Source organism: Penaeus chinensis, chromosome 24 (genome assembly GCF_019202785.1).
Source record: "Penaeus chinensis breed Huanghai No. 1 chromosome 24, ASM1920278v2, whole genome shotgun sequence".
In the NCBI taxonomy this organism is placed as follows: Eukaryota; Metazoa; Arthropoda; class Malacostraca; order Decapoda; family Penaeidae; genus Penaeus; species Penaeus chinensis.
Genome location: NC_061842.1, coordinates 24,601,932 through 24,629,431, shown reverse-complemented (window position 1 = coordinate 24,629,431; position 27,500 = coordinate 24,601,932). Strand labels below are relative to the sequence as shown.

The window sequence follows — 27,500 nt, the reverse complement described above, 5'->3', positions numbered from 1 at the left end:
TACACAAATGAAAAAAAAAATACAAGAAAATGAAACAATTACAAATAAAAATACAAATACAAAATAATAATATATATATATTTTTTTTAATGAGAACACAAATAAAAGTTAAAAATACAAGAAAATATAAATGACTACAAATAAAAAAAGGCAAACGAACAAATCTAAAAAAAAAAAAAAAAAATGTGCCCGTCTCCCTCCCTCTCTCTCGCCGCGGATACTCGCACGAGACCGATTAGTCACAACTCGCATAGCGGCGTCCCTGCTCGTCAGACTTGGTAACGGAGGATATAATTACCTCTTTTCTTATTACCAGGAGCGAGGGCACTGTGTGGTCAATGACACCGTGGTAGACTCTTTTTATTTCTTTCTTCTCTTTCTTTTTTGCATGCTGTTTTGTTTTATCACAGAGGGACGTCGGGTTTGAGCAGTAGGGGATGGTCTCTGTGTGTGTGAGTGGAACCTTTGTTTAAGTTAATATTAGGCAAATGAGTGAATGCACGGACACAGGTAGATGTGTATTTATATATATTCTCATCCGTTTCCTTTTTTCGCCTGTCTCTTACTCCCTTTCTCCTTTAACTAGCTTCCGTCCTCTCTACCTCTTTTCTCCCTTATCCCTCTCTACTTCTTTCTTCTTATTTTCATATCAATTTTCATTCACAACCTCCCCTTCCTCTCTCATTCTTTCTCCTAAATTCCTCTAATTTTCCCATTATTTTTCCTTCCCCTCTTCTTTTCCCTTCCTCTCCATCCCAGCTTGCCTAAAGTGGATCAACTTCCCCTACTCGCCAACCCCACCGCCCACGGCACCGACTATCCCGACTCCCCGCCCGTCCATCCGACTCCCTACCTGCCCATCCGACTATCCGACTTCCCGACTTCCCGACTTCCCGACTACCCGACCGCCCCCCGCGCCACGCCGCCGTCACTCCCCCCTTCTCGCTCGCGCCTCGAACCGCCTGCGAATCCAGTCCGTTCGTGCAACCATCTGCCACCTGTTGCCGCTGCGAGAACGCTCCTCCCGAAGCCTTCGCCTCGGGAGAACGCTCTCGGCGCGCAGGGGGGCCAGACGCGCTCCTTTTCTTCTTCGCAGCTTCACAAACATTATCATTATTACGATTATCGATATCATTGTTCATATTACTATTACCATCATCATTATGAATACTGTTATTATTATTATTACTTTTATCATTATTATTACCCTCATTATTACTGTTATTGTTATTATCACCATCATTATCATTATTTTCATAATTATAATTATTATCATTATCATTATTATTATTGCTATTATCATTAGCATATTTATCATCATCATGACTACCATCATTATAACTAAAATTGTTATTAATACTATTACCATCATTATCGTCATTACCAATATTCCTGGTTCCGATCTTTCTACTTCACTTTATCCTCGTTTTCGTTCTCCTCCATCCGCGGAAGGAGAGGGAAGAGAAGGGAAGGAGAGGGAAGAAAATGGAAAGAGAGGGAATTGAAGAGAAGGGTAGGGAAGGGAAGAGAAGGGGAGGGAATGGAAAACTGAGAAAGGAAAAAGGGAAAGGGAACGGAACGGAACGGAATGAAGAACTCGGGACGGAACAGGAACGGAACGAAACGCAACGAGAATGAACAACACGGAATGAAACGGAAGGGGGAACGGCAGAGCAGAACTGAGAATAATAGCGAAAGGAAAGAGAACGGAGCGGAACAGAACACAGCGAGATGGAAGAACAGAACCTTCCAGAAAGAAAGAAAAGGAATAAAGGGTGCTAACGAAAGACCGCTATACGGGGAAAGACGATAGCAGAGCAAACAGACCTTACACAGCCGCATTGAAGATGAAAGGAAGAACAGAGAACAGATTTCTACACCATCTCAGAATCCCCATTATACCAGGCAAGAGAGAGAAAAAGGAGATGGAGAAGAATCACAAGAAAGGGAGGTAAACAACAGCACTAACGAAACCCTTTCACTATGGAAAGAGAGATGGAAAGAAGGAATAAAACAAATGAGGCAGGAGAGAATGAGAGAGAGAGAGAGAGAGAGAGAGAGAGAGAGAGAGAGAGAGAGAGAGAGAGAGAGAGAGAGAGAGAGAGAGAGAGAGAGAGAGAGAGAGAGAGAGAGAGAGAGAGAGAGAGAGAGAGAGAGAGAAGAGAGAGAGAGAGAGAGAGAGAGAGAGAGAGAGAGAGAGAGAGAGAGAGAGAGAGAGAGAGAGAGAGAGAGAGAGAGAGAGAGAGAGAGAGAGAGAGAGAGAGAGAGAGAGAGAGAGAGAGAGAGAGAGAGAGAGAGAGAGAGAGAGAGAGAGAGAGAGAGAGAGGGAAGGGAGAGGGAGAGGGAAAGGGAGAGGGAAAGGGAGAGGGAAAGGGGGAGAGGGAGAGAGAGAGAGAGAGAGAGAGAGAGAGAGAGAGAGAGAGGGAGAGAGAGAGAGAGAGAGAGAGAGAGAGAGAGAGAGAGAGAGAGAGAGAGAGAGAAGAGAGAGAGAGAGAAAGAGAGAGAGAGAGAGAGAGAGAGAGAGAGAGAGAGAGAGAGAGAGAGAGAGAGAGAGAGAGAGAGAGAGAGAGAGAGAGAGAGAGAGAGAAGAGAGAGAGAGAGAGAGAGAGAGAGAGAGAGAGAGAGAGAGAGAGAGAGAGAGAGAGAGAGAGAGAGAGAGAGAGAGAGAGAGAGAGAGAGAGAGATCCAAGAATCCCTGACGAGGAGCGAACCCAGAAAAAAAACGCCCCCAGAACGAACGGGTCAGAGCGGGCGTGCGGGCGTGCGGGCGGTCGCGAGGCAGCCTCCGTCCGACCCGCCCGGCGTCCCCTCGGGTGGCCAGCAACACCATGTCTACCGAGACTTGAATAAGGTCACCTTACGCCCTCCTCCTCCTCCTCCTAAACCTCTTTCTCCTTCTCTTGTTTCTCCTCCTCCTTCTCTTTCTTCTTCTACTCCATCTCCTCCTTCTTCCTTCTTCCTTCTTCCTTCTTCCTTCTTCCTTCTTCCTCCTTTCTCCTTCTCCTTCTTCCTCCTTCTCCATCTTCCTCCTCCTCCTTCTCCTAGTCTTCCTCCTCCTCCTTCTCCTAGTCTTCCTCCTTTTCCTTTTCCTTTTCCTCTTCCTTTTCCTCCTCCTCCTACTTCTCCTAATAAATTAATAAACAACACTAATGGGAAAAAATACGGTTTCCCTTCGAAAAAATAAAATCTTAGTACAGTGTACTGAATCCAATCATTTCTCAATGATATAAAACACGGCGGAAAAGGCGAGGAAACGTATTTTAAAAGGAGAGAGGAGAAGCGAAAGTAGGAATGGAAGAGAAGAAGGAAAGTAGACAGTGAAGAAAGTTAAGTTAAGATGCTAAGTATAAAAAAAAACATTTCCTAACTAAATATACAGAGGTTTAGCCATAATGCCAACACAAAGGGAGAAAACAAGAGCAGTCTCTGAACCACCAAAACGTACAAAAAAAGAAAGATAAGAAGGGGGAGGAAGAGAAAGAAGGAGTAGGAATGGAAGGAGGAGGAGACGGAGAAGAAGAAAAGGAAGAATCCAATGAAAAAAAAAAAGAAGAAGAAAGAAAACGAAATATAAAAAATATGGAGAATAAGAAAAACAAAACAGAAAACGCGAACGAAAATATATTCCCATCACGATAAGAATTTTTCACATTTTCAGAGTAGGAGTATATCTATTTGCATTCTAATGATATCATTACCGTAAAAGACCCGACCCTTTCTCCTTCATCCAGGACACACAAACGTTACATCAGGATGCAGAACGTTGCTGTTACTGTTGTTGATATCTGCATGTTAACAGGCTCATTAAAAGAAAAGTATAACAAACGACCAGGATAATTGAAAAGAAAGAGCATTTCTGGGGCCTTTTCAGCTACATTTATAGAAAAACAGATACTTTTCGAAATATCAAAATGAATATAACAACAACAGCCGGATAAACAAATAACGTTACTGGTAATATCGAAAACATTATGATTTTTTATTATGATGATCATCATCATTATGACAGTTATCATTATCATCGTAATAATAAACACAATAACAATACTGAAAACAAAAATTAATCAATCAATAACAGGAACAAAAACAACAACAATAATAATATTAATAATAAAATATCAATATCAACAATAACTATAATGGAAATCATAACAATAACAACATAATAACAGTGACCATCATGCTACACATCTAAGGTACAACTATAACAAGATGTTCCATGAAAGAGGCACCGTGATTAATGTTATTCTCTTCACTTTTCTTACTCTCTCTCTCTCTCTCTCTCTCTCTCTCTCTCTCTCTCTCTCTCTCTCTCTCTCTCTCTCTCTCTCTCTCTCTCTCTCTCTCTCTCTCTCTCACTCTTTACCAGCACAGGGTCCAACTTTAACTGACAGGCCAATTACAGAGATCTTACTGCAGTCGATAATGTGGTGAAGGATAAGAAACTGATGATGATGATGATGATGATGATGATGATGATGATGATGATGATGATGATGATGATGATGATGATGATGATGATGATGATGATGATGATGATGATGATGATGATGATGATGATGATGATGATGATGATCATCATTATTATTTTTTATTACTATCATTATTATCATCATCATTAACACTACTACTCATCATCATTAACACTACTACTACTACTACTACTACTAATAATAATAATAAAAATAATAAAAATAATGATGATGATAATGATCATAATATGAGAACTGCCCACCACCGGCGGCGCCCGAGCCCGACCCACAACCTTCGCACGAACTATAAAGAATAAAGCGCTAAGCGGCCTCTAATTGTCCGGGTTCTCAGGGGTCTAATCTGCGCCCATCTCCAATTAGCAGGGGCACCTTCGCCCTAATCTGTTTAATTCGCTGGCCAATCAAAGGACCTATTCCTTGCCTAATTCCCTCAACGCCCTCCCCCCCCCTTTCCCCTACCCAAGATGGGACCCTATCTGCTTACAGCCGTGTTGCGTCGCAAACCCAAATGCATTTATACCAGCCATGTTAGCCATGTAACTGCGCATGAAAGCAAACACACACAAACAAAGCACGCGCATGCACACATATGCACACGCACACATAACATGCGCACATAAGCACACGCGCACACAAACACACGCGTGCCACAAATAAACCTGAGACTAAATTCCTCAACCCTGGGCAGGTTATGCAATAATAACTACAGAAAAAATATATCGACAAGCCTTATGATCAAAAGGAGATTTATCGAGGTAACGCCAGAATACAGGTGCAATGGCAAAAAGAGTAAATCAATAAAATAAAAATAAATATTTCTATTCTTGTGCAACATTCCTTTGCACAGAAAGAACCAAGCTGATCTGTTTTTATCCGCGCGCGGGGAGACAACGCCAAAAATAAACATTTTTTTTTTTTGTGAAGTAAGTCGGCACGAGAGAGAGAGAGAGAGAGAGAGAGAGAGAGAGAGAGAGAGAGAGAGAGAGAGAGAGAGAGAGAGAGAGAGAGAGAGAGAGAGAGAGAGAGAATGAGAGAGAGGATCAAAAGAATTGTGGAGGAAGGCTAAGGAGAAACTTGAAACTGAAACTGAGAGAGCTCATTTATCCCAAGTTTACGAGATTAGTTAGCACCATGATTTAGCACAATAATCTTGGCCTAGTCTTTTGATAATTAATAACAATAAACAAGCCGAATTGAAAAGAAAACCGAGTCATGGAAGAAAAACGAGGAAGGGAAGGGAAGAAGGAAAATGGGGGAAAGAAAAATGAGGGAAGAGGGAAGGATGGGAAAATAGAAAATGTTATAAAAAGTAATGAAGAAAGTATTACAGTGCACAAAGGTCATCCATTCTTTAATATCAGAAGTGTGTTTGTGTGTATGTGCTACCACCATACGAGGTATGCTCACAGGAATGTGTATATATATATACATGGTTGTATGTAGGTATATGCGTATGCATGTATGGTTGTATTGTATGTATGGTTTCAAGTATGTATGAATGTAATACATGTATCCATGTAGCAATGCATGTATGTATTCATGTATGTATTGCGTGCCTATCTGTTGAGTGCGTGTCCGCTTCCACGGTCTTTATAACAAGCACCAGTTCTGAGTAAGTGCCTGGTTACTTCATAAGCGTGTTCCTGGAATCTGTTAAGCTTCGCATGTCAAGGATTATCTCCCTCCCTCTCCCTCTCCCTCTCCCTCTCCCTCTCCCTCTCCCTCTCCCTCTCCCTCTCCCTCTCCCTCTCCCTCTCCCTCTCTCTCTCTCTCTCTCTCTCGAATCCCCTCCTCTCTCCCTCTCTCTCTTTGTCTTCCTTTCTTAATGAGATCGAGATGACGTTGACAATATCAGAAAAAATACGGCGCTAAAGACCGAATAGAAACGAAACAATGACACACAAAAGCATTTTTTTTTTCACTCCCCCTCTCCTCCCCTCCTCTTCTCCTACCCCCTTCTCCTTTCCTATCCCCCTCTCCCTCTTCCTCCTCTCGTCTACACTCGTTCCCCTCCCCCCCCTCTCCTCTCCTGTTGTCACCCCTCTTCCCGTCTCCCCCTCCCCCCTCCCGCGCTGCCATCTCCCCCCCTAGCCATTTGACTCTTGAAGATGGTACGTGCCACTAGACACGTAGGCGCCGTCCGCTGATCCTATGTTGCTATGAGAACTTTGTACCGGGAACTGGTTTGCCGGGAAGGCGACACGGGAAGAAAAAGGGGAGGTGACCGGGGGTGGGGGGAGGGGGATGGGGTGGGAGGGCGAGTGCCGGATGTTCTTGCTGCACTTGAGATACAGCATATGCGTGCATGCGAGCGATCGCTTGGATCTCTTGTCTCCGTCTCTAATATATATATATATATATATATATATATATATATATATACACATATATATATGTGCGTGTGAGTGTGCGTGTGCGTGTGCGTGTGCGTGTGCGTGTGCGTGTGCGTGTGCGTGTGTTTGTGTGTGTGTGCGTGCGTGTGTGTACATAAACACTTTTGCACAAAAACATATATGTGCATATAAATACACATACATATACATACATATATGTATATATGTATGTATGCATGTATATGTGTATATGTATACATGTATACATGTATACATATACATGTGTATGTATGTATGTATATATATATATATATATATATATATATATATATATATATATATATACACACACACACACACATATACATATATATATATATATATATATATATATATATATATATATATATATATATATATATGCATATATAAGCTTACGTGCTTATACACATGTCTGTATGCATGCGTGTATCTCAACGAACCCCTCGTTCGCCATTTCCCAACCTTGGCATTAATATTCACTTTCTTCCTCGACCCCCACAATTCCCGCCGCGCCACCGCCTGCCACCGCCGACGCAGCCGCTTCGGGAAGATACCCTCCAACCTCAAAACCAACCGCCATTCAGTCCGGCTTAATTCCCGCGTCATTCCTTCTTCGCTTTCTTCTGCTGTCGCTTACTCTCGATTCCGTTTTCTTTGCCGGCGATTCTGTCTCCTCAGCCGCGTCTTCTGTCGTCCATCTCCGGTCCCTCGCGATAATGCCCCGTGAGCAGTCGCCTCAAGTTTAGTTTGATCTGTTTCCGCCTCTGCCTGTCTGTCTGTATGTATTTTATTATGTATGTATTTTATTATGTATGTATTTTATTATGTATGTATGTATTTTATTATGTATGTATGTATTTTATTATGTATGTATGTATTTTATTATGTATGTATGTATTTTAGTATTATGTCTGTATTTTAGTATGTGTGTGAATTTTAGTATGTGTGTGTATTTTAGTATGTATGTGTTTTAGCCTATGTATTTTAGCATTTTAGTATGCATGCATGTATGCATGCAATATATGTCAGTATGTATGAATGAGAATGAATATCTTCACAATACAAGAGATGTATTTGACCGGTTTCGATTATATCTTCGTCAGAAATACACGTATTTCCGACATAGATATAATCAAATACATCTCTTGTATTGTGAAGACATTCATTCTCATTCATACCTTTTGTACATTTGTCAACATGAATATGGTTCATGTAAATATGTTTGTATTACTGTATGTCTTTTGTATTTGTCATTTCCGATCCCCTGCTTTTGTTTTTCCCCTTTCCTCCTCCTCCTTTATCTAACCTCTTTTCCATTCCCTTCCCTCTTTTTTTCTTCGTTCTTCTGTATGTATGTTTGTATGTCCATGTAATCCATTCCTTCCCACTTATTTTCCTCTGTTCTTCCGCCTCTCTATTCCCTTACCTACCCTTTCCCTTCTTTCCCCCTTTCCTTCTCCCCTCCCATTTCCTTTCGCCCCCCCCCCCTCCTTTCCCCTTCACCACCCCTCTCTCCATGCATTTTCGCCATCCATCTTCCACTTCCTCTCTATCCCCCCTACCCCCCGTTCAATCCCCTTACCCTTCCCTCCCCTTCCTCCCTTCATCCATTCCTACATCATCCCTCCCTCTCTCCTTCCCTCTTCCCATCTTATTCCCTCTCATCTCTTCCCACCCCCTTCTTCTTATCTCCTTTCACACTAACTTCCCCATTATCCAAATTCATTTCATGTCCTCCCCTCCTCCCTCTCCCACTTCTCTCCCTCTCCTCCTCTCCCCCCTCCCCTTCCCCTCCCTATCTTCTTACATCCACCAGCTCCTCCTCTCTCTCCCTCCTCTCCCCCTCCCCCTCCTCTCCTCTCCTCCTCCCCCCTTTTCCCTTACCCCCCGACCCCTCCTCTCCCTCCAACCCCCTTCACCCCCCCCCACTTACCCACTCGCATCGGATTTCCCACCATTGTTTCTGCTGTGCATCATGATGTCTTCGTGTTCGGGGAAAGGAGCAAGAAGCCGCGGACGGAGGAGCTATAACATTACTTAGTTCTTGGGTCTCTCTTTACATTTTCCTTCTTTCTCTTTACATTATCCTTCTTTCTTTTTACATTTTCCTTCTTCCTTTTTGCGTTATCCACCTTTCTTCTTACGTTGTCCTTCTTTCTCTTTACATTATCGTCTTTCTTTTTACATTATCCTTCTTTCTCTCTCTACATTTTCCTTTTTTCTCCCTACAATTTTCCCTTTTCTCTCTGCATTGTCCTTCTTTCTCTTTACATTTTCCTACTTTCTTTTTCCTTTTTCCTTTCTCTTTACAATTTCCTTCTTTCTCCCCATATTTTCCTTCTTTCTCTCTACAATTTCCTTCTTTCTCTCCATATTTTCCTTCTTTGTCTTTATATTTTCCTTCTTTCTCTCCATATTTTCCTTCTTTCTCTCCATATTTTCCTTCTTTCTCTCTGATTTCTGATTTCTTGTTATTGCATATTTCTGAATTCCCGAATATTCATTGTGCGATTAAATTTTTTTCGCTTTTTGTTGTTGTTGTTGTTTTTTCATTTAAACATCGTCACTCTTCATTAATCTTATCGTCATTTGCTTCGTCTCATTTATCTCATAATCTCCTTCCCCTTCTCACCTAATTATCCTCTAACGTTGGTATTTCCTTTCGTTTCTTTTTTCTTTTTAACTGTTTACTTGTCCGTTGGTATTTCCTTTCCTTTCTTCCCGCAATTATCTTCGTTTATCGTCATTTTTCCCTCTTTCTCATTTTCTTTGGAGCGTACTTTGTTCTGTCGTAGCTTTCTCTCGATTCTTAATTACCCTTTATTATATTTATCCTTTATTGATATTTATTGATTCTTACCGATTCTTACTAATTTCATTAAATTCTTATTATTTTTATTGATTATTTTTATGATACCGTACACCCTACCAATTTATTTATATCATTGGTTAAAACACATTATTACAAATTTCCTTGATCTTTATCCTCATTTTTTCTTGTTTTCAATGAATGGTACCCTTTATCCTATTCTTTTTTTCCTAATCCTCCATCCCTCATTCTTCCTCGTTCATTATCCCTTATCCTACTCTATCCCCTAATTCCCAATCTCTTTAAGCCTCCTTCTATCCCATCGTATCCCCGCCTCTCAAAAGAAAACGGAAACAAAAAGAAACAAACAAACAGACAAACAAACAAGAAAGGCGAGACAAAGTAAACTGCGCGACATTTCCTTGGGAAACATTTATTGTTAAAAGACCACCTTGCCGAACCAAAGCAATTTATGAGCGATGCGGATATTGTGTTTTTATTTATCATTTTTATTTTGTTTTTGTTTTTTTTTTGTTTATGCCCTTTCCCACGAATGAGTGTAGAGATAGATTAAAAAAAAAAGGAAGGAGAGAAGTTCTTATAAGAAATTCCACAGCGTCTTATTAGATTTTCAGATGCTATATTGGAGAGCGGAAGATGGAGATGGAGAAGAGGAGGGTGGATGGGGTGGTGGAGGTGGAGGAGGAGGAGGAGGAGGAGGAGGAGGAGGAGGAGGAGGAGGAGGAAATGGGAGGAGGAAGCTAAGGGGGTCCTGTAGGAGGAGGAGGGCAAGGTGGTGCAGGAGGAGGATGCGTAGGAGAAAGAGAGAAGAGGAAGAGGGATGATGCGGAGGGGGAGGAGGAGGAGGAGGAGGAAGGGAGGAGGAGGAGGAGGAGGAGGAGGAGGAGGAGGAGGAGGAGGAGGAGGAGGAGGAGAGGAAGAGGAAGAGGAAGAGGAAGAGGAAGAGGAAGAGGAAGAGGAAGAGGAAGAGGAAGAGAAAGAGAAAGGGAAAGACGAAGAAGATGAAGTAGAAGCAGAAGAAGAAAAGGAAGAAGAAAAAGAGAGAAATTGAGGAAAAAGAGAAACTCAACAGGGAACAAATCAGATAGAACGAGGGAGAATAAAAACAGAACCTATGACTCACTCAGTGCTCACGGAATAGCTCACTAAAGACTGTAATGCCTCTACTCATGCCTTATACATCAAAAAATCAAAACTACAAAAAAAGCGTTTCACTCAGGCATCAGAAAGGCATTCCCGTGATACGTAATACTTGCGTAAAAGTGTATTAACTCTAATTCAGGCAGATTTTCTCCGTCAGATATCTGTTGAAAATCGTCCTCAGCACGAAAAACAGTGGTATGAAATTCCAGCGCATCAATAATGCTTTCGTAGACGCTTCACCTACAGTTGCTACGCGGAAAAAACTACAATAACTAGTTCATAGATTCTCAAGTGGGACTCTCTCACTCTTTTTTTCCTTTCATTCTTTTTCGTATCCCCGTTCTCCTAGATGGTAAATATTGATATATGGCTAGTTTCACTTAGGTAAATGTTATTCGACTTTAGTGTAACTCGATTAAAATCATTTCGTCTTAAGATTTCATATAAGGTCTATATGCGATATAAGATTCATATAGACATTTAATCAGTTAAGATTACATAATATTCTTTATAGGTATATCAAATACTATAAACATGACAGACATCAAGCAATGACAACATAATAAATAATCAAGAAAAAAATAAATGAATAAAATAAAAATTAATAAAATAATGTTCACTTTATCATCGATAACCCTCCAATATAGTATATATATATTTCTGTTTTATTACAGAAGCATTACTACTGTCCGCATTAATAACGTCCGGTTTTCTTTTCCGTGAACACCCTGCCGGATCACAAATCTACGGGTTCTGCGCGCCGCATTTAACTACCAATTCTGGTTAATACAGGATATTTCTCTACCATCCCGGTTTGAACAGGATAGTTGTCCGCTGGTTCTTAGTTTCTTACAAGGCCTTCTTCGTTAGGACAAGGATATCAGGGCTGACAACATGAACATGCTTTTGAGTTGAAATGATTAAACATTTGAAAAATTTACTGTAAAACACAATACCCATTAAGTCTTACTGAACCATTTAAAATATATATATATAATAATAATTAAAAAAAAAAAAAATGTGTATCCGACACGACTTCTTTATTTATATCTGTACAAATCACGTTCTCTCTCCCTCTCACTCTGCTTGTCTCGATCAATCTTACAAATTCACAAAACGAAATGACAAACAAATTCCTGTCAGCCAGAGCACGCTTGGGTTGCATATCTGACTTAGAGATGCACCTCCATCCCTAACAACTGCAGACCCAATGTCTCGCTTTTGGTGGCCAGGCATGGCGTTGTTACCCTCACACCCCATCTTAGCCCACCACCTCAGTCTCTCTGTCTGTCTGTCAGTCAGTCAGTCTGTCTGTCTGTCTGTCTGTCTGTCTGTCTGTCTGTCTGTCTGTCTGTCTGTCTGTCTGTCTGTCTGTCTGTCTGTCTGTCTGTCAGTCAGTCAGTCAGTCAGTCAGTCAGTCAGTCAGTCAGTCAGTCAGTCTCTGTCTGTGTCTGTCTGTCTGTCTGTCTGTGTCTGTGTGTCTGTCTGTCTGTCTGTCTGTCTCTTTCTCTCTCTCTTCCTTCTTCCTTCTCTCTCTCTCGCCCCAATCTTCCTTCTCTCTCTCTCGCCCCAATCTCCCTCCCCCCTCTCTCTAGGCCCCTTCTCTCCCCCTTTGCCCCGTTCTTCTCCATTCCTTTCCCCCCCCACTTCTCTGCTACTCCTCCTACCCTCTCCTACTCTGTCCCTTTCCCCCTCCCTCTCCCTCTCCTCTTCGTCGTAGCCACGCAACAAACACCCAGCGAGGCAGCCATGACACGAGACCATTCCCCGGAACAGACATTTTCCCGCGGAGGCCAGACGACCCCAGGGAAAGGATAGGTCAGAGGTCACGCGAGCGGCGGCGATCGGCATGAACGAAGGGAGCGGAAGGACACTCGATCCACCCTGCGGCGTCGTCACCCCCCCCCCCCCCCCCCGCTCTCCCCCGACATGTGATCCTCCGGCTCTTAAGCATCAGGGCCGAGAGGAGCGCTGACGGGATGACGTGACGCCTGTGGCCCTGGAGGTTGTCTCTCCGCATATTCTCACGATCAGATAATAACAAAACTGCACACAACGCGCGCGCGCACACGGACGCATGTACACACATACAGAGAAGATGCAGAGGTCAGGAGGAGGTGACTCTGTGTACCAGATAAAAGCACATACAGTATTCATATCTCACGATAAAACTCTCCGTGAACTGTAGATGTTGCGAAGGCCACAGACTTACACGGAGACAGACAGACTTGCAAACAGGCAGACAGACTGATAAATATATTGAAAAATATGAGTGAGAGAGAGAGAGAGAGAGAGAGAGAGAGAGAGAGAGAGAGAGAGAGAGAGAGAGAGAGAGAGAGAGAGAGAGAGAGAGAGAGAGAGAGAGAGAGAAACAGAGAGAGATAACATATCGACTAGCGTAGGTTCCGTGAACAATATCTAAACAATTTATAAACGAAGCCTGACTACAACCCTATCCTTTTACTCTTTTTATTAAATCTTTTCCGTCTGGTTATCACAAAATAAATAAGCGTCAACAACCTAATTAGTAAACAAGCACAAAAACAAGCAAAAAAGTAAATAAACAAAAATAATCAAACATCCACTCGCGAGCGCATCTGACAACGACAAGATAACTCATTATTTCTCCCCCGCACCGCAATATTTTCTCGTGGGTTTTCTCCTTCTTTTGACCTTGGTACCTAGTCGTTCTAGAACGGTTTTAATATTAGAAATACACCAATAAGTATTAATGATTCATCTATTTCTTAAAAAGATGTTAAAAATATAATAAGAAAATCGCATAGCCAACCATCAAAGCGGAGTTCCGTAAAGGTGATATAGGGAGGGACTTTCATTACATTTCGACCTCTTAACACACGAGTTTCCCCTGCTGCATATTTCTCTCTCGTAGAATGGCGAGTTGGAACATTAGTAAGAAAGGAGGGATGGATGGAGGCAGCAAGGAAGGAAGAGAGGGACGGAAATAGAAGAGGGAGGATGGGAGAATAAGAGAGGGAGAGGGAGAGGGAGAGGGAGAGGGAAACGGAAAGGGAGAAGGAAAGGGAGAAGGAGAGGGAGAGGGAAATGGAGAGAGAGAGAGATAGAGGGTGGGGGTAGTTAGAAGGAGGGTATGGGATAGGGGAAGAGAAGAATGGAAAAAACAAAGAGAAACTGAAACAAAGAAAGAACAAGAATACAGACACAGACACAGGTGAGAACCGTATAAAAATGACCAAACGAGGAAAACAAAAAAAAAAAAAATTAAAAGAGCCTTTTCCCTCCCAGCCCCCGAAGCTCTTCCGCCCACGGGGAGAGTGAGCCGATCCCCGTGGTAATATAATCACATCCCCGCTGTTTCCCGCAGGCATTAAAGCCAGAATGAAGGAGAAGAGAGAGGGGGAGGGGGTTCTAGAGCATTTTTCCCAGGCTCGTTGTATAAATCAGCGTACAAGAAAGGGGAATAATAATGAGGGAATGTGGCTCCTCCTCACGGCTGCTCATACAAGGGTAATGGTGAAGGAATGTGGCACGTGCGAGCTCTAGCTGATCGACGTGTCTTGCCGGTGAGAACTGAGAGACTGATGTCAAATTTTACATATTAAAAAAAAGGAAAAAAAAAAAAAGTGCTGACAAAGTTTAATACATCTCAGAGACTTGATTCCGATTCTCCGTTTTTTAAGTCTCTGAAGTTTCTCTGACAACGATTGTGTTGATTACGTCCAACTGAGCCGGAGACTGGATCTTGACTGAGTCTGAGACCTGCTGGTTCCGCGCCTGGTGCCTCCGTAGGCAATACTCAATGGATGCCCGATGCCTTTGAGCGACTTGAGGGTGGATCTCGCTGTGATGCTGATGCTATGCTAATTCAGATGCCTCTGAGAACGGGCGCTGATTCCGTGTTCAAAACCCCCTGCTGAGATTCTGACTCTCTTCTCTGATTACTGGTGCTGACTGTTGGCTCGCGCTTTGCTCCTTGGCGTCAGCAATAATTTTACCTGTCCTGCCTCGTCTGAGAACTGACCTGACCTGACTTGCGTTTCCTTTGGGCCAAACGAATAACTTCCTCTTTCCCAGATTAGTTTTTGGACTTTCTCCTCCCTACCCCCCCCCCCCGCCTTCTCTTAATTTTCTTCCTCACTTCCGTTTACATCCTCCTCTTCTCTATTCATTATCTCCTCTAAACTTTCCTTCGAAAGCATAAGACGAAAAAACGCCCAAGGACTCTTTCTTTCTTTCTTCCCCCCCCCCACCCCCATCCCCTTTTTTCCTACTTTTACGTATAATCGATTCCCTTACTACCAATTTGAATCAATATTCTCTTTCTCTCAATTTTGTATTTAACTTTTTTTTCGGATTATATTCGCTCTCTTATTCTTTTCTCTCTTTCTCCCTTTACATTTCCCTCTCCCTTCCTACATTTTCCCTCACTTTCTTCCTGTTTTTTCTTCCCGTCTTACCATCCTTTCTTCCTCCTCAACAAGTCCCCACATTTCGTTCTTCTTCTCCTACATTTCTTTGTCTTAAAAATCATCATTAAAATATTTTTTCATCAGGCCGGTGATTTATTATAAAATTTTCATAATCATCATATCATATATCTACATACATACATACATATACGCGTATGTATATGTATGTATGTATGTATGTATGTATGTATGTATGTATGTATGTATGTATGTATGTATGTATGTATGTATGTATGTATGTATGTATGTATGTATGTATGTATGTATGTATGTATGTATGTATGTATGTATGTATGTATGTATGTATACGTATGTGTATATATATATTAAAAATATATATGTATATGTATATACATATATATGCATACATATACATATATATGCATAGATATATACATACATATACATATATATATATATGTGTGTGTGTGTGTGTGTGTGTGTGTGTGTGTGTGTGTGTGTGTGTGTGTGTGTGTGTGTGTGTGTGTGTGTGTGTGTGTGTGTGTAAGTGTATATGTATACGTTTCCCTCTATTCTTAGTGCTCATCCTCTTTCCATTACATTTCTTTTAACCTCATTCCAAGTCACACTATCCACTCACTCTCTCTTTCCCCTCTCTCTATCTCGCCTCACTCTCTATTCCTTTCACCTCCTCCTTTTCTCGCTCTTTCTCCCCCACCTCGACTGAATTCGCCTCACCTCATACGCATCACCTCGGCTCCCTTGCATGTCTCCCGCCCTTCCCCTCGGTCTCCGTCCCCCCATCGCAATTGCCGTCATCCCTTCCGCCTCCCCTTCCCCCTCGCCTTCCCCCCTCCTCCTCCCTTCCCACTCCTTCCTTACTCCTCCTTCCCACTCCTCCCTTACTCCTCCTTCCACTCCTCCCTTCCTCCTCCTTCCCACTCCTCCTTCCTCCTCCTTCCCACTCCTCCTTTCCTCCTCCTTCCCACTCCTCCTTTCCTCCTCCTTCCCACTCCTCCTTTCCTCCTCCTTCCCACTCCTCCTTTCCTCCTCCTTCCCACTCCTCCTTTCCTCCTCCTTCCCACTCCTCCCTTCCTCCTCCTTCCCACTCCTCCCTTCCTCCTCCTTCCCACTCCTCCTTCCTCCTCCTTCCCACTCCTCCTTCCTCCTCCTTCCCACTCCTCCCTTCCTCCTCCTTCCCACTCCTCCCTTTCCTCCTCCTTCCCACTCCTCCCTTCCTCCTCCTTCCCACTCCTCCTTTCCTCCTCCTTCCCACTCCTCCCTTTCCTCCTCCTTCCCACTCCTCCTTCCTCCTCCTTCCCACTCCTCCTTCCTCCTCCTTCCCACTCCTCCCGTTCCTCCTCCTTCCCACTCCTCCGTTCCTCCTCCCTTCCCACTCCTCCCTTCCTCCTCCTTCCCACTCCTCGCCTTCCTCCTCCTTCCCACTCCTCCTTCCTCCTCCTTCCCACTCCTCCCTTCCTCCTCCTTCCCACTCCTCCCTTCCTCCTCCTTCCCACTCCTCCCTTCCTCCTCCTTCCCACTCCTCCTTTCCTCCTCCTTCCCACTCCTCCTTTCCTCCTCCTTCCCACTCCTCCCTTCCTCCTCCTTCCCACTCCTCCTTTCCTCCACCTTCCCACTCCTCCCTTCCTCCTCCTTCCCACTCCTCCCTTCCTCCTCCTTCCCACTCCTCCCTTCCTCCTCTTTCCCACTCCTCCTTTCCTTTTCTCCTCCTCTCTCCTCTTCCCTCCTCGTGATTCCTCCTCCCTTACCTCTCCCTTTCTCCCTTCTTCCCTCCTCCTCCTTCTTTCTCGCACCCTTCTCTCCTCATCCCTCTACCATTCTCCCTTCCCCCTCCCTCCCCTAACTTCTTCCTCTTCCCTCTTCCCCCTTCCACCTCCCTCTTCCTTCCTCCTCCTTCCTCCCCTTCCTCCCTCCTCCTTCCTCCCCTTCCTCCCTCCTCCTTCCTCCCCTTCCTCCCTCCTCCTTCCTCCCCTTCCTCCCTCCTCCTTCCTCCCCTTCTTCCCTCCTCCTTCCTCCCCTTCCTCCCTCCTCCTTCCTCCCCTTCCTCCCTCCTCCTTCCTCCCTCCTCCCCTTGTCCCCTTCCTCCCTCCCTCCTCCGTCTCCGGTTTCATCTCCGACGTGCGTCACACATCCCCTAACGACTTGTAAAGACACAAAGGTGAGTTCTTGGAACCATCGCGGACCTTGTGTGGCGCCGCTCAATAGCACTTGGGGGGGTTGGGGGTGGGGGGGGGAATGTAGATCTGGGGGCTGGAGGCTGAGGCTGAGGGGTGGGGGGGCTAGGGAGGGGGGGGGGCTGGAGGCTGGAGGCTGGGGGCTGGGGGCTGGGGGCTGGGGGCTGGGGGGAGAGGGGTTAAAAGGCTGCTGAGGAGACTAAAGAACCCCGGTTTTACATTTTATTCCTCCCTCTTATACTTTTTTTTTTCTTCTTATCACTATTGTTTAAATTAATCTTTCCTTATTTGTTTTATCCTTCCATTTGATGTTATTTCTGTCTACTGTCTCTCTCTGTCTCTCCCTCTCACTCCTTCCTTTCTAACTTCTCCTTCTTCCCCCCTCCTCGTCTTCCTCCTTCCTCCTCTTCCCCTCTCCTTCTCCTCCCCCTCGTCTTCCTTCTTGCTTCCGTGTAGAGTAATCCCTCACGGTGTCTCAAGGATCCAATTAACAGACTTGGGATCCGCCTCCCCCCTCCCCCCTCCCCCCCTCAACCATCAATCCTCCAGTCAACACCTTGCTTGCTTGTGCGCTATAACCTTTGCACTATGTATAACGAAAGACTAAATACACACATCATTATGTGTATGTGTTATTTATATATATATATATATATATATATATATATATACATACATACACACACATACATAAATGCACACACACACACACACACACACCCATATATATATATATATATATATATATATATATATATATATATATATATATATATATACATATCGCGTAGGTGTATGTGTGCGTGTGCGAGTGCATGTATGTGCGTGTGCATGTATGTGCGTGTGCATGTATGTGCGTGTGCATGTATGTGCGTGTGCATGTATGTGTGCGTGTGCATGTATGTGTGTATGTGTCGTGTGCATGTATGTGCGTGTGCATGTATGTGCGTGTGCATGTATGTGCGTCTGCATGTATGTGCGTGTTCGTGTGCGTGTGCGTGTGCGTTTACGTATATACATATGCGTGCGCATGTGCCATACCCACCGCCCCTCCAGCCCTTGGACGGCGGCGCCAGCGACGGCAACGAGGCGCTGACGCCCAACAATGCAGGTCGAAAAGACGACCTTCGGGTAAGCAATGCAGGTTCGTCGTGATCACGTTTGCCCGTTGCGAAACTGGAGGAAAAGAACGGCGGCAAATTCGTAGCAGAAGGAATAAATGTTCGGAAAAATCACGTACAAGGAAAATGGGAGGAAGAACTACAGTATGTCGCAAGAGACACATACTTTCCGACAAAAACAGTGACATAAAATAGACAAGAAAACATGAAAAAACCTAATTCAAAACTCTAAATAGCAACATAATTCATAACCGTCCTCATATTCATATCAATTATAAAAATGAAAATAATAAAGGCTCAATAATTACAACAACGAATTATCTACACCAACAATAGTAACAATAATGGTGGTGGTAATAGTAATAATAGTAATAATAGTAATAATAGTAACAATAATAATAATAGTAATAATAGTAACAATAATAATAATAGTAATAATAGTAATAATAATAATAACAACAACAACAATAATAGCAATAATAAAAAAATAATAACAATAATAATAATAATTATAATAAATATCTATTACTCACAAAATCCAGAAACACGACAGAGCCAATCCTCTCTTCATATCTAATCTCGCCCGGGGGATAAAGGAGGGGGAGGTGGTAATAAGGGGAAGCAGCACCTCAAAGGACTCCCCTCTTCCCTCCCAACCCCAACCCCAACTCCACCCCCACCCACACCCCACCAACCCTCGACTCCCCTCCCCCGCAAATCCCTCTTCACATATTACAGATCGAATCCCGGCCGCCCACACCTCCTCCCTGGCCGCGCAACTGTCCTTTCTCCTTCCCTTTCTTCCCTTCCCTCCCTTTTTATATCTCCCTTCCTTTCTTCCCCTCCCTCCCTTTCTCTCTCTCCTTTCCTTTCTTCCCCTACCTCCCTTTCTCTCTCTCCCTTCCTTTCTTCCCCTCCATTCGAGTGGGAAAAGGCCGTGCTATTTTAGTACACCAGCTACGGTCTTGCAACAAGTTTACTTCGCGTAGATTATTTCTGTGTGTGTGTGTGTGTGTGTGTGTGTGTGTGTGTGTGTGTGTGTGTGTGTGTGTGTGTGTGTGTGTGTGTGTGTGTGTGTGTGTGTGCATGTATGTATGTATATATGTATACATGGATATATGTATATATGTATATATGTATATATGTATAAATGTATAAATTTATAAATGTATAAATTTATAAATGTATAAATGTATAAATGTATAAATGTATAAATGTATAAATGTATAAATGTATTAATGTATAAATGTATAAATGTATATATGTATATATGTATATATGTATATATGTATATATGTACGTACGTATGTATGTATGTCTGTCCGTACCCACTGAACCCCAAGGAGCGAAGGAGCGCGTGGCACCGGACCAGTGGCAGGCCCGGGCAAGAAGCCGGAAGGCCACGTCAGCCCATTATCCTTCTTCATATCAATCAATACTAGTCGCCACGTCACCCTTATATCTCCCTTCCCCCCTAGCCCCCTCCCCCCCTAATCCCTTCACGAACCCACTCCCCACCCCCTTTCCATAAGGGTTGCCCTGAGAGTGTGTAAGTCACTTCCGGTAATTGATATTCCACTAGAGTGCACCTGTCACCCTCAGATGCCCGTGCTAGTACACGCAGAAGGCAATCTGTGCTCCTCTCCTGCGGTAACCAAGGGCCTACATTCCTTTCGTTTCTTCGTCTACAGTATTAATTTCTAAGTATCTAATTCGTTTCTTTATCAGCTACTTTTCTTTCCCCTTTCCGGTGATGAGTGATCATTTTTCTATGTATCTGAGGATATATATATATTTTTAAAGATAATGCACATATTGAAATTTATCGGCGTAGTCATCCTAAGTATTGCCGTATCGGGACATAGATAAAGTCGTTTCACGGGAGCCTTGCAACTGTTCTAGTAAGTTTACCAATACTCCCTTCTAATCAGGTCAGGGGTCAGGTCTAGTAAAGTCTTGTCAGAAGCGATGCCTATGGAAAAAGAGTCCAGAGAGAGAAAGAGAAATAGAATGAGAAAGAGAAAGAGAAAAAAGAATGAGGATGAGAATAAGAATGAGAAAGAAAGAGAATGAGAAAGAGAAAGAAAGTGAGAGACTGATTGATAAAATAATATTTATATATTCATTTAGAGATAGAAAGATATAGATAGATGGATAGCGAGATAGAAAGATATAGATAGATGGATAGCGAGATAGAAAGAGTGATGAGAGGATAAAAGAGACGAGGAGGACGTACTCAACTCCCCCCCCCCCCCCCGCTGGCCATAGGTCAAACTCGGGGGTCACCAGGAAAAAAGGAAAAAACCGGTCGAGGCGACGTCTTAACTTGTCGATAACTTATCTAAACTTACGTAATTTACCTGGAAAGTTTGGCCGTGGAAAAGAAATCAAGCGGAAGCAAGCGAGCGACGTTCCCCTAAAACCTCCTTTCCCCTCTCCTCTCCACCCTCTTCCCCTCTCCTACCCCCTTCCCCTCTCCTCTCCCTCATCTTCCCTCTTCCTGTCTCCTCCCCGCCCTTCCCCTTTCTCCTCACCTCTCCCTCCTTCTTCTCCTTCCCTTTCCCTCCTCTCCTTTCTCACCCCTTCACCTCTCCCCTCTCCTCTTCCTTCCCCTTCCCCTCTCCACTCCCTCCCCCTTCCCCATTTTCCCCTCCCCTCTCGCCCCCTACCCCATTTCCCCCTCCCCTTTCCTCCTTCAAAGGATTTCGCTGGCGATAAAGCAAGCGATCGAGACGTAACAGCCCCCTTAAAACGTCCTTTCCCCTCTCCCTTCCTTCGCCTTCCCCCTTAATGAAGAAGAGATCAGTCAAATAAATTTAAGATGAAGTTCCATGCAAATGACATGTGGTATTACATTCTGTGCATGATATATAAAATCATGTCCCTTATATAGATCGAATGATAAAATAGTATACTGTACACATAATTCTACACGCACGCACGCACGCAAGCGCGCATGTACGCATGCACACACGCATGCACGCACGCACGCAGACGCAGGCACACGCACACGGACACGCACACACACACACGCACACACACAGCATATAGGCCTAATATATATCGCACAATAACACAGATAATAGACCAATTTGATTTATTGAGATTTTATTCATGACGTAACGATTCAGCGCTCTCACTCGTTTCATCATTAGCTCAGGATAACAAATACACAAACAAGGAAGGAAAACATAAATAAAGGACCGAGATAGAAAAAACAAACTGGACGAAAGTCGAGAACAAAATGGGAAAGGAGAACTGATATCGGTAAACAAGAAGGAAGAAAATGAGGAGGGGGAAGAGGTGGGGAAGGAGAAGGAGGAAGAGGAGGAAGAGGAAGATGAGGAAGAGGAAGAGGAAGAGGAGGAGGAGGAGGATTAGGAAGAGAAGGAAAAGGGGAAGAAAAGATGAGATGGAGGAAGAAGAAAGCGAAAGGAAGAGGAAGAAGAATCAAGAGGGAGAAGAGCTCACCACACCACCAGAGGAGCACTCAAGGCAGAAAGATCCAGATAATTTTTCAGGTGTGGCTAATGGTTGCAACCCAGGCCCTCCCCCCCCAACACCAAACCCTCACCCTCCAGACCCCCACCCTTCCCGATTTCCCCTTCTATCCACCCAACGCACAACCCGTCCCTCTCTCACTCCCCCGCCCCGCCCCCGCCCTCTCTGCCGCCCACAATCACCGGGCCATCCTCAAAAACAACACCATTTATCAAGGTCGCGTACCGGTGGCCGCCCCGCAGTGCCCATTCCCACACGCTCGCCGGTCTCCAATACTTCCCATAGCCTCCCCCCCCTCCCCACCCCCGCCCGCCCGCCCGCCCGCCCGCCCGCACGCTCAAGCCGCCGGAGAGCACCCGGTTTACCTCATCCGCGCTCCTTCCATTTCGTGTCGATAATGTGTCTCCGAACGATATGTTTATGAAGGGAGGCTGTGATTCTGGTCCTGCACGCTCTATGAAGCAAACTTCGCGACCCCCCCCCCCCCCCCGCCTGCGACGCCCCTCGCGCCAAGGAGGGGAAGCCGTTCCGAAAGCCCATGGCACAGGCTCACGCGCGCGATCACACGCACACGTTATGGTATACAAGCCAGTGTACAGGTGCCCATGGTACAGGCCCACATACTAAATAGCTGCATGGTTCAGGCCCGAAATCCGCGGAGAAACCCACACACAACCTCATGGTACAAACCCACGATACAAGCCCATGGTACAACCCCTTACAATTACAAGCCAATGGTAGTACCCCACAATTACAACCCAATGGTACAACTATACACACAAGTCCACAGCCCAAGTCCGCGAACCAACCCAACACCCAAGCCCACATCAAGAAGCCCACAGGCACCCAGCCCGTGGTACAAAGCCCACGACACACACCCACGGCACCAGCCCAGCCCGCCCGAGACGCGTCGAACATCTCGCCAGCCTCCTTTCATCATGTCTGAGTGATTCTGTCACAACAGCGGGGGAGCCTCTGACTAATGCGCCCTCGGGGATTCACAATAGGACGAATGCCCGTGGTAAAGACCTGACGCATTATTTGTACATGGAAAAAAATGAAAAACAGAAAGAAAAGGCAGAGAAAGAAACGCATGAAGATATTGTAAGAGAGAGAGAGAAAAAATGAAAAACAGAAAGAAAAGGCAGAGAACGAAACGTATGAAGATATTTGTAAGAGAGAGAGAAAAAGTAAAAAGAAGAAAGAAAAGGCAGAGAAAGAAACGCGTGAAGATATTGTAAGAGAGAAAGAAAAAGGAAGAGAAGAAAGAAAAGGCAGATAAAGAAACGTGTGAAGATATTGTAAGAGAGAGAGAGAAAAAGGAAAATAAGAAAGAAAAGGCAAAGAGAGAAAAAAAATGAAAAGCAGAAGGAAAAGGCAGAGAAAGAAACGCATAAAGATATTGTAAGAGAGACAGAAAAAGGAAAAGAAGAAAGAAAAGGCAGATAAAGAAACGCGTTAAGATATTGTAGGAGAGAGAGAGAAAAAAAAAAAAAAAAAAGAAAAGGCAGAGAAAGAAACGCGTGAAGATATTGTAAGAGAGAGAGAGAGAAAAAAAAAAAAAACAGAATAGAGGGAAAAGAAGGATAAAAGTAAGAAAAAACGGAAATCCAGAAACATATGTATCCCTAAGCTGAAAGAATGAAAAAGAAAGGGAATGAAAGAGAAAAAACGTATAAAGCACCAATCTCCAACAATAAAGAGTATGAAAGAAATATATAAAAATAACCGGTAAAAAATCATGAAAGACATATATAAAAAAATAACCGAAAAAAAATGTATAAAACGAAGAAAAAAATCATGAAAGAAATATATAAAATGAAACGGGGAAAAAAAAGATCATGAAATGAAGATAAAAAAATTAACCGAAAGAGAAAATCATGAAATAAATATATATACAAGGAAACCAAAAAAAAAAAAAAAAAAAAAAAAAAAAAAAAAAGACAGAAATCCACAAAGAGAAACGAAAATAAAATAAAATAAAAGAAAAGACAAAGGAAGACCGAGAGAGAGAAAACCCACACTTCAAACCACCAATCTCGTCGCCTCTCGCACGCCGCAATTTCCCCCCCGAGACTGAAACTCATCAACATTTCCTCCTGACCATCACCTCATCAACAGCCCTCATCATTTACACGCCCTCATTACAACGCCGCGTTAATCTTACAGCATGGCCAATCACCCTCTTCCTAGCATCCCTCCTCCTCCGCCTCCTCCGCCTCTCCCCTCCCTCGTCCCCTTCTCCTCCCCTCCCTCTCATTCTTTCCCTTCTCTTCCCTTCCCTCTCATTTTTTCCTTTCTCTTCCTCTTCTCTCTTCCCACTCAAGTTTCTCGTTTCCGTCCCTCCCTCCTTCTCTTTTTCTTCCTTTCTCTTTCCCTTTCCTTTTTCTCTCTCTTTCTCTTCCTCTTCCTCTTCCTCTTCCTCATTCCCTCCCCCTTCCTCTTGCTCTCCCCTTCCTCTTCATGTTATACTTCTCCTTCTTTTCCTCTTCCCCTCTCATTCACATCTTCCCCTCCCACCTCCTCCTCTCCTCCCCTTCCCCTCCCTCACCCCCCCCCCTTTCCACACCTTCCTTATCTCCTTATCCCTCCCTTTCCTCTCCCTTTCTCCCCTTCCCCTCCCCTTCTCCCCTTCCCAATCTCTCCTCCTACCCCGACCCCGTCCAAAAGCCAATGTTATTGTCACATTCTACACATTCTACGCGACCAATCAACGCCTTTGGGATTAGGCGCCGGTGTCCCCTGATCAACCGAGCGTCGACTCCATTCATTCACTCTCGCCCGTCCGCCCGTCCCTTCATCTTGAGGAGATGCAACAAACCTATATCCAACGCCCCCCCCCCCCCTATATCCTCCTCGCTAACAACTACTCTACAATCATCCCTGAAAACTCTCAGAAGCAATCATGACAACAGAAGCCTGATGAATCCTGACAATTAATCTCTTATATCCTGAAAACAAATCCTTGACGAATCCTGACAACAAATACCCGATAAATCCTGACAACTAATCCCTTATATCCTGTAAACGAATCCCTGATAAATCCTGATAACAAATCCCAGACATCTTTTCCCCCATCAGTGCATCCCGGAAAAACTATCCCTGACACCAAATCCTCGAAGACCAATCATGACAACAGCAGCAGCCACCTACCCTAACCAACCCTGTTACCTAATCTACAAAGCCATCCCTGACAACCAACTTTGGACCCCCCCCCCCATCCCATCCCACCCCTGACAAACCCCTGACAACACCCCCAAACAAAAAAAACAAAAAACCCTGGGAACTAACCCCTACAACAATCTCAAACCTCTCACCAAGAAAACCCTGACTCCCCCCCCCCCAAGAAACCCCTTATAACTCCCCCGAAGAATCCCCCATAACCCCCCCTCCCACCCACCCAAGAAAACCCACCCCCTTCCCTGACAACACCGCCCACGCCCCTCATCCCGCTGACCTTCAAAGGACTGTGAAAATTCCCGAGGTCGTTATATAAGTTCGGTAACTGGTTGGTCTCAGCCGCGAGAGAGAGCCCTCGCTCCTAATATGCAACCGACCCGGACGACTCGAAATATTTGGAAACCAACAGAATTATGGGGCAAAAAGAAGAAAGAACAAAAAAAAAAAAAACGCATGATTTTGGGCGAGATAGCGCTGGCTCATTAGGTGTCCCCGGGAGAGGAAACTGGAAAGAAATGGTTAACGAGTGGAGACTTTTTGGAGGGGCGACGGAGGTGGATATAGGATATAGATAGATAGATAGATAGATAGATAGACAGATAGACAGAAAGGTAGACATAGAGCAAGAGCAAGAGCGAGAGCGAGAGAGAGAGAGAGAGAGAGAGAGAGAGAGAGAGAGAGAGAGAAAAGAGAGAGAGGGAGGGAGGCAAGAGACAAAGATTTAGTGAGTGAATGAGGTGAAGAACATTTTTCAAGCGCAGAATTCAAGCAAGGCTCCAACCGGTTGCGGACACTCCCCCCCCCCCCCCCCCGAATCCAAGCGAAATTTTGCATGATGTCATCAACATACCTCGAGTTGCCAAGGCTCATAAAACTTTACTTACCTTGTTCCATTACGTCCTCCTGACCCTCGTTGTTAAAACATTTTACAAAGAGAAGATTTTCCCAATATTTCTTACGCGTGCATAGAACTTGAAGAATATAAGAAAATTAGAAAATGGAAATACAAAGGAATGGCAAATTTTTTGAAGTGTCAGCACAATCGAACACAATGTTTACTTTTCTTCGAGTAGCTGAACCAGCAACAAAATTAGTGTTCGACGTAACGCTAAAATGTCAACGTCTTTCCTCCAATGGATGATGTATATTTTATGATAAAATACATCCTTTGTAGCTTTTACATGGTTAATTCCGGTATTACAATACTACTACTGCTGCTAATAATGATGATAATACTACTACTAATACTAATACTAATACTATTAATAATAATGATAATGATAATAATAATAACAAAAATAACAATAACACTACTACTTCTAATAATAATACTAGTAGCAATACTAATACAAATAACACAGTAATAATAATAACAATATTAATAATAATAACAATAATAATAAATCATAAGAAATACCTAAGTATATATGAAAGAAATCATACATTTATTACTGCACTCACACCAAAAACACTTTAACTATCCCATTCGTGAAAATTTTACACATTATTCCAATCATCCGTGTTTGCTCCTCAAAAAAAAAAAAAAACACCACTGAGGAGAAAATGACGGCGAAGAAATAAGAAAATTAAAAGAAAGGAAAAAAAACAATATAAAACGATAGATATCAAAACACTATAAACAGGAAAAATGAAAATCACAGTCAAGATGACAAGAAAACAAATCACAAAAATCACACTGTAAACGCCAAGACAGAAATAGAAAAAAAAGAAAAAAAATGAATACTACGAAAAACACACCCACACAATTATATATACATATATATATATAAATATATATATATATGTGTGTGTGTGTGTGTGTGTGTGTGTGTGTGTGTGTGTGTGTGTGTGTGTGTGTGTGTGTGTGTGTGTGTGTGTGTGTGTGTGTGTGTATATGGTATATATATACATATAATAATATTAATAATAATAATAATAATAATAATAATAATAATAATAATAATAATAATAATAACAACAACAATACAAAAAAAATCCTTAGTACAACGAGCCCAAAGGCGAGTGCACGCGAACTCACAGTGAACGCAGAGGACAGGCGTGAGGAAGTAGGCGGGGGCGAGGTTGTGCTGCACCGACGGCGACGACTGGCCGGACGAACTGCGACGACTGCCTGCTGCAACAAACACAAACAAAGACACCGGTTAGTTACTTGTTGCTGCTTGTAGTATGTGGTCGAGAAAAAATGGGGTTAGGCATTTGCAGGTGACAGTATATGTATGGCCAAGAAAA

The 27,500-nt window shown here is 43.6% G+C and overlaps 1 protein-coding gene across 4 annotated transcripts in view; it reads right to left on the bottom strand.

The window, feature by feature from the left end:
* The window catches only part of LOC125038207, a 233,639-nt gene that overhangs the window by 56,632 nt on the left and 149,507 nt on the right, over positions 1–27,500 (bottom strand). For all 4 annotated transcript variants that reach the window (XM_047631611.1, XM_047631612.1, XM_047631614.1 and 1 more), the window contains exon 5: positions 27,289–27,384. In XM_047631611.1, coding sequence (XP_047487567.1) covers positions 27,289–27,384 — 96 coding nt within the window. The remainder of the gene's footprint in view (positions 1–27,288; positions 27,385–27,500) is intronic.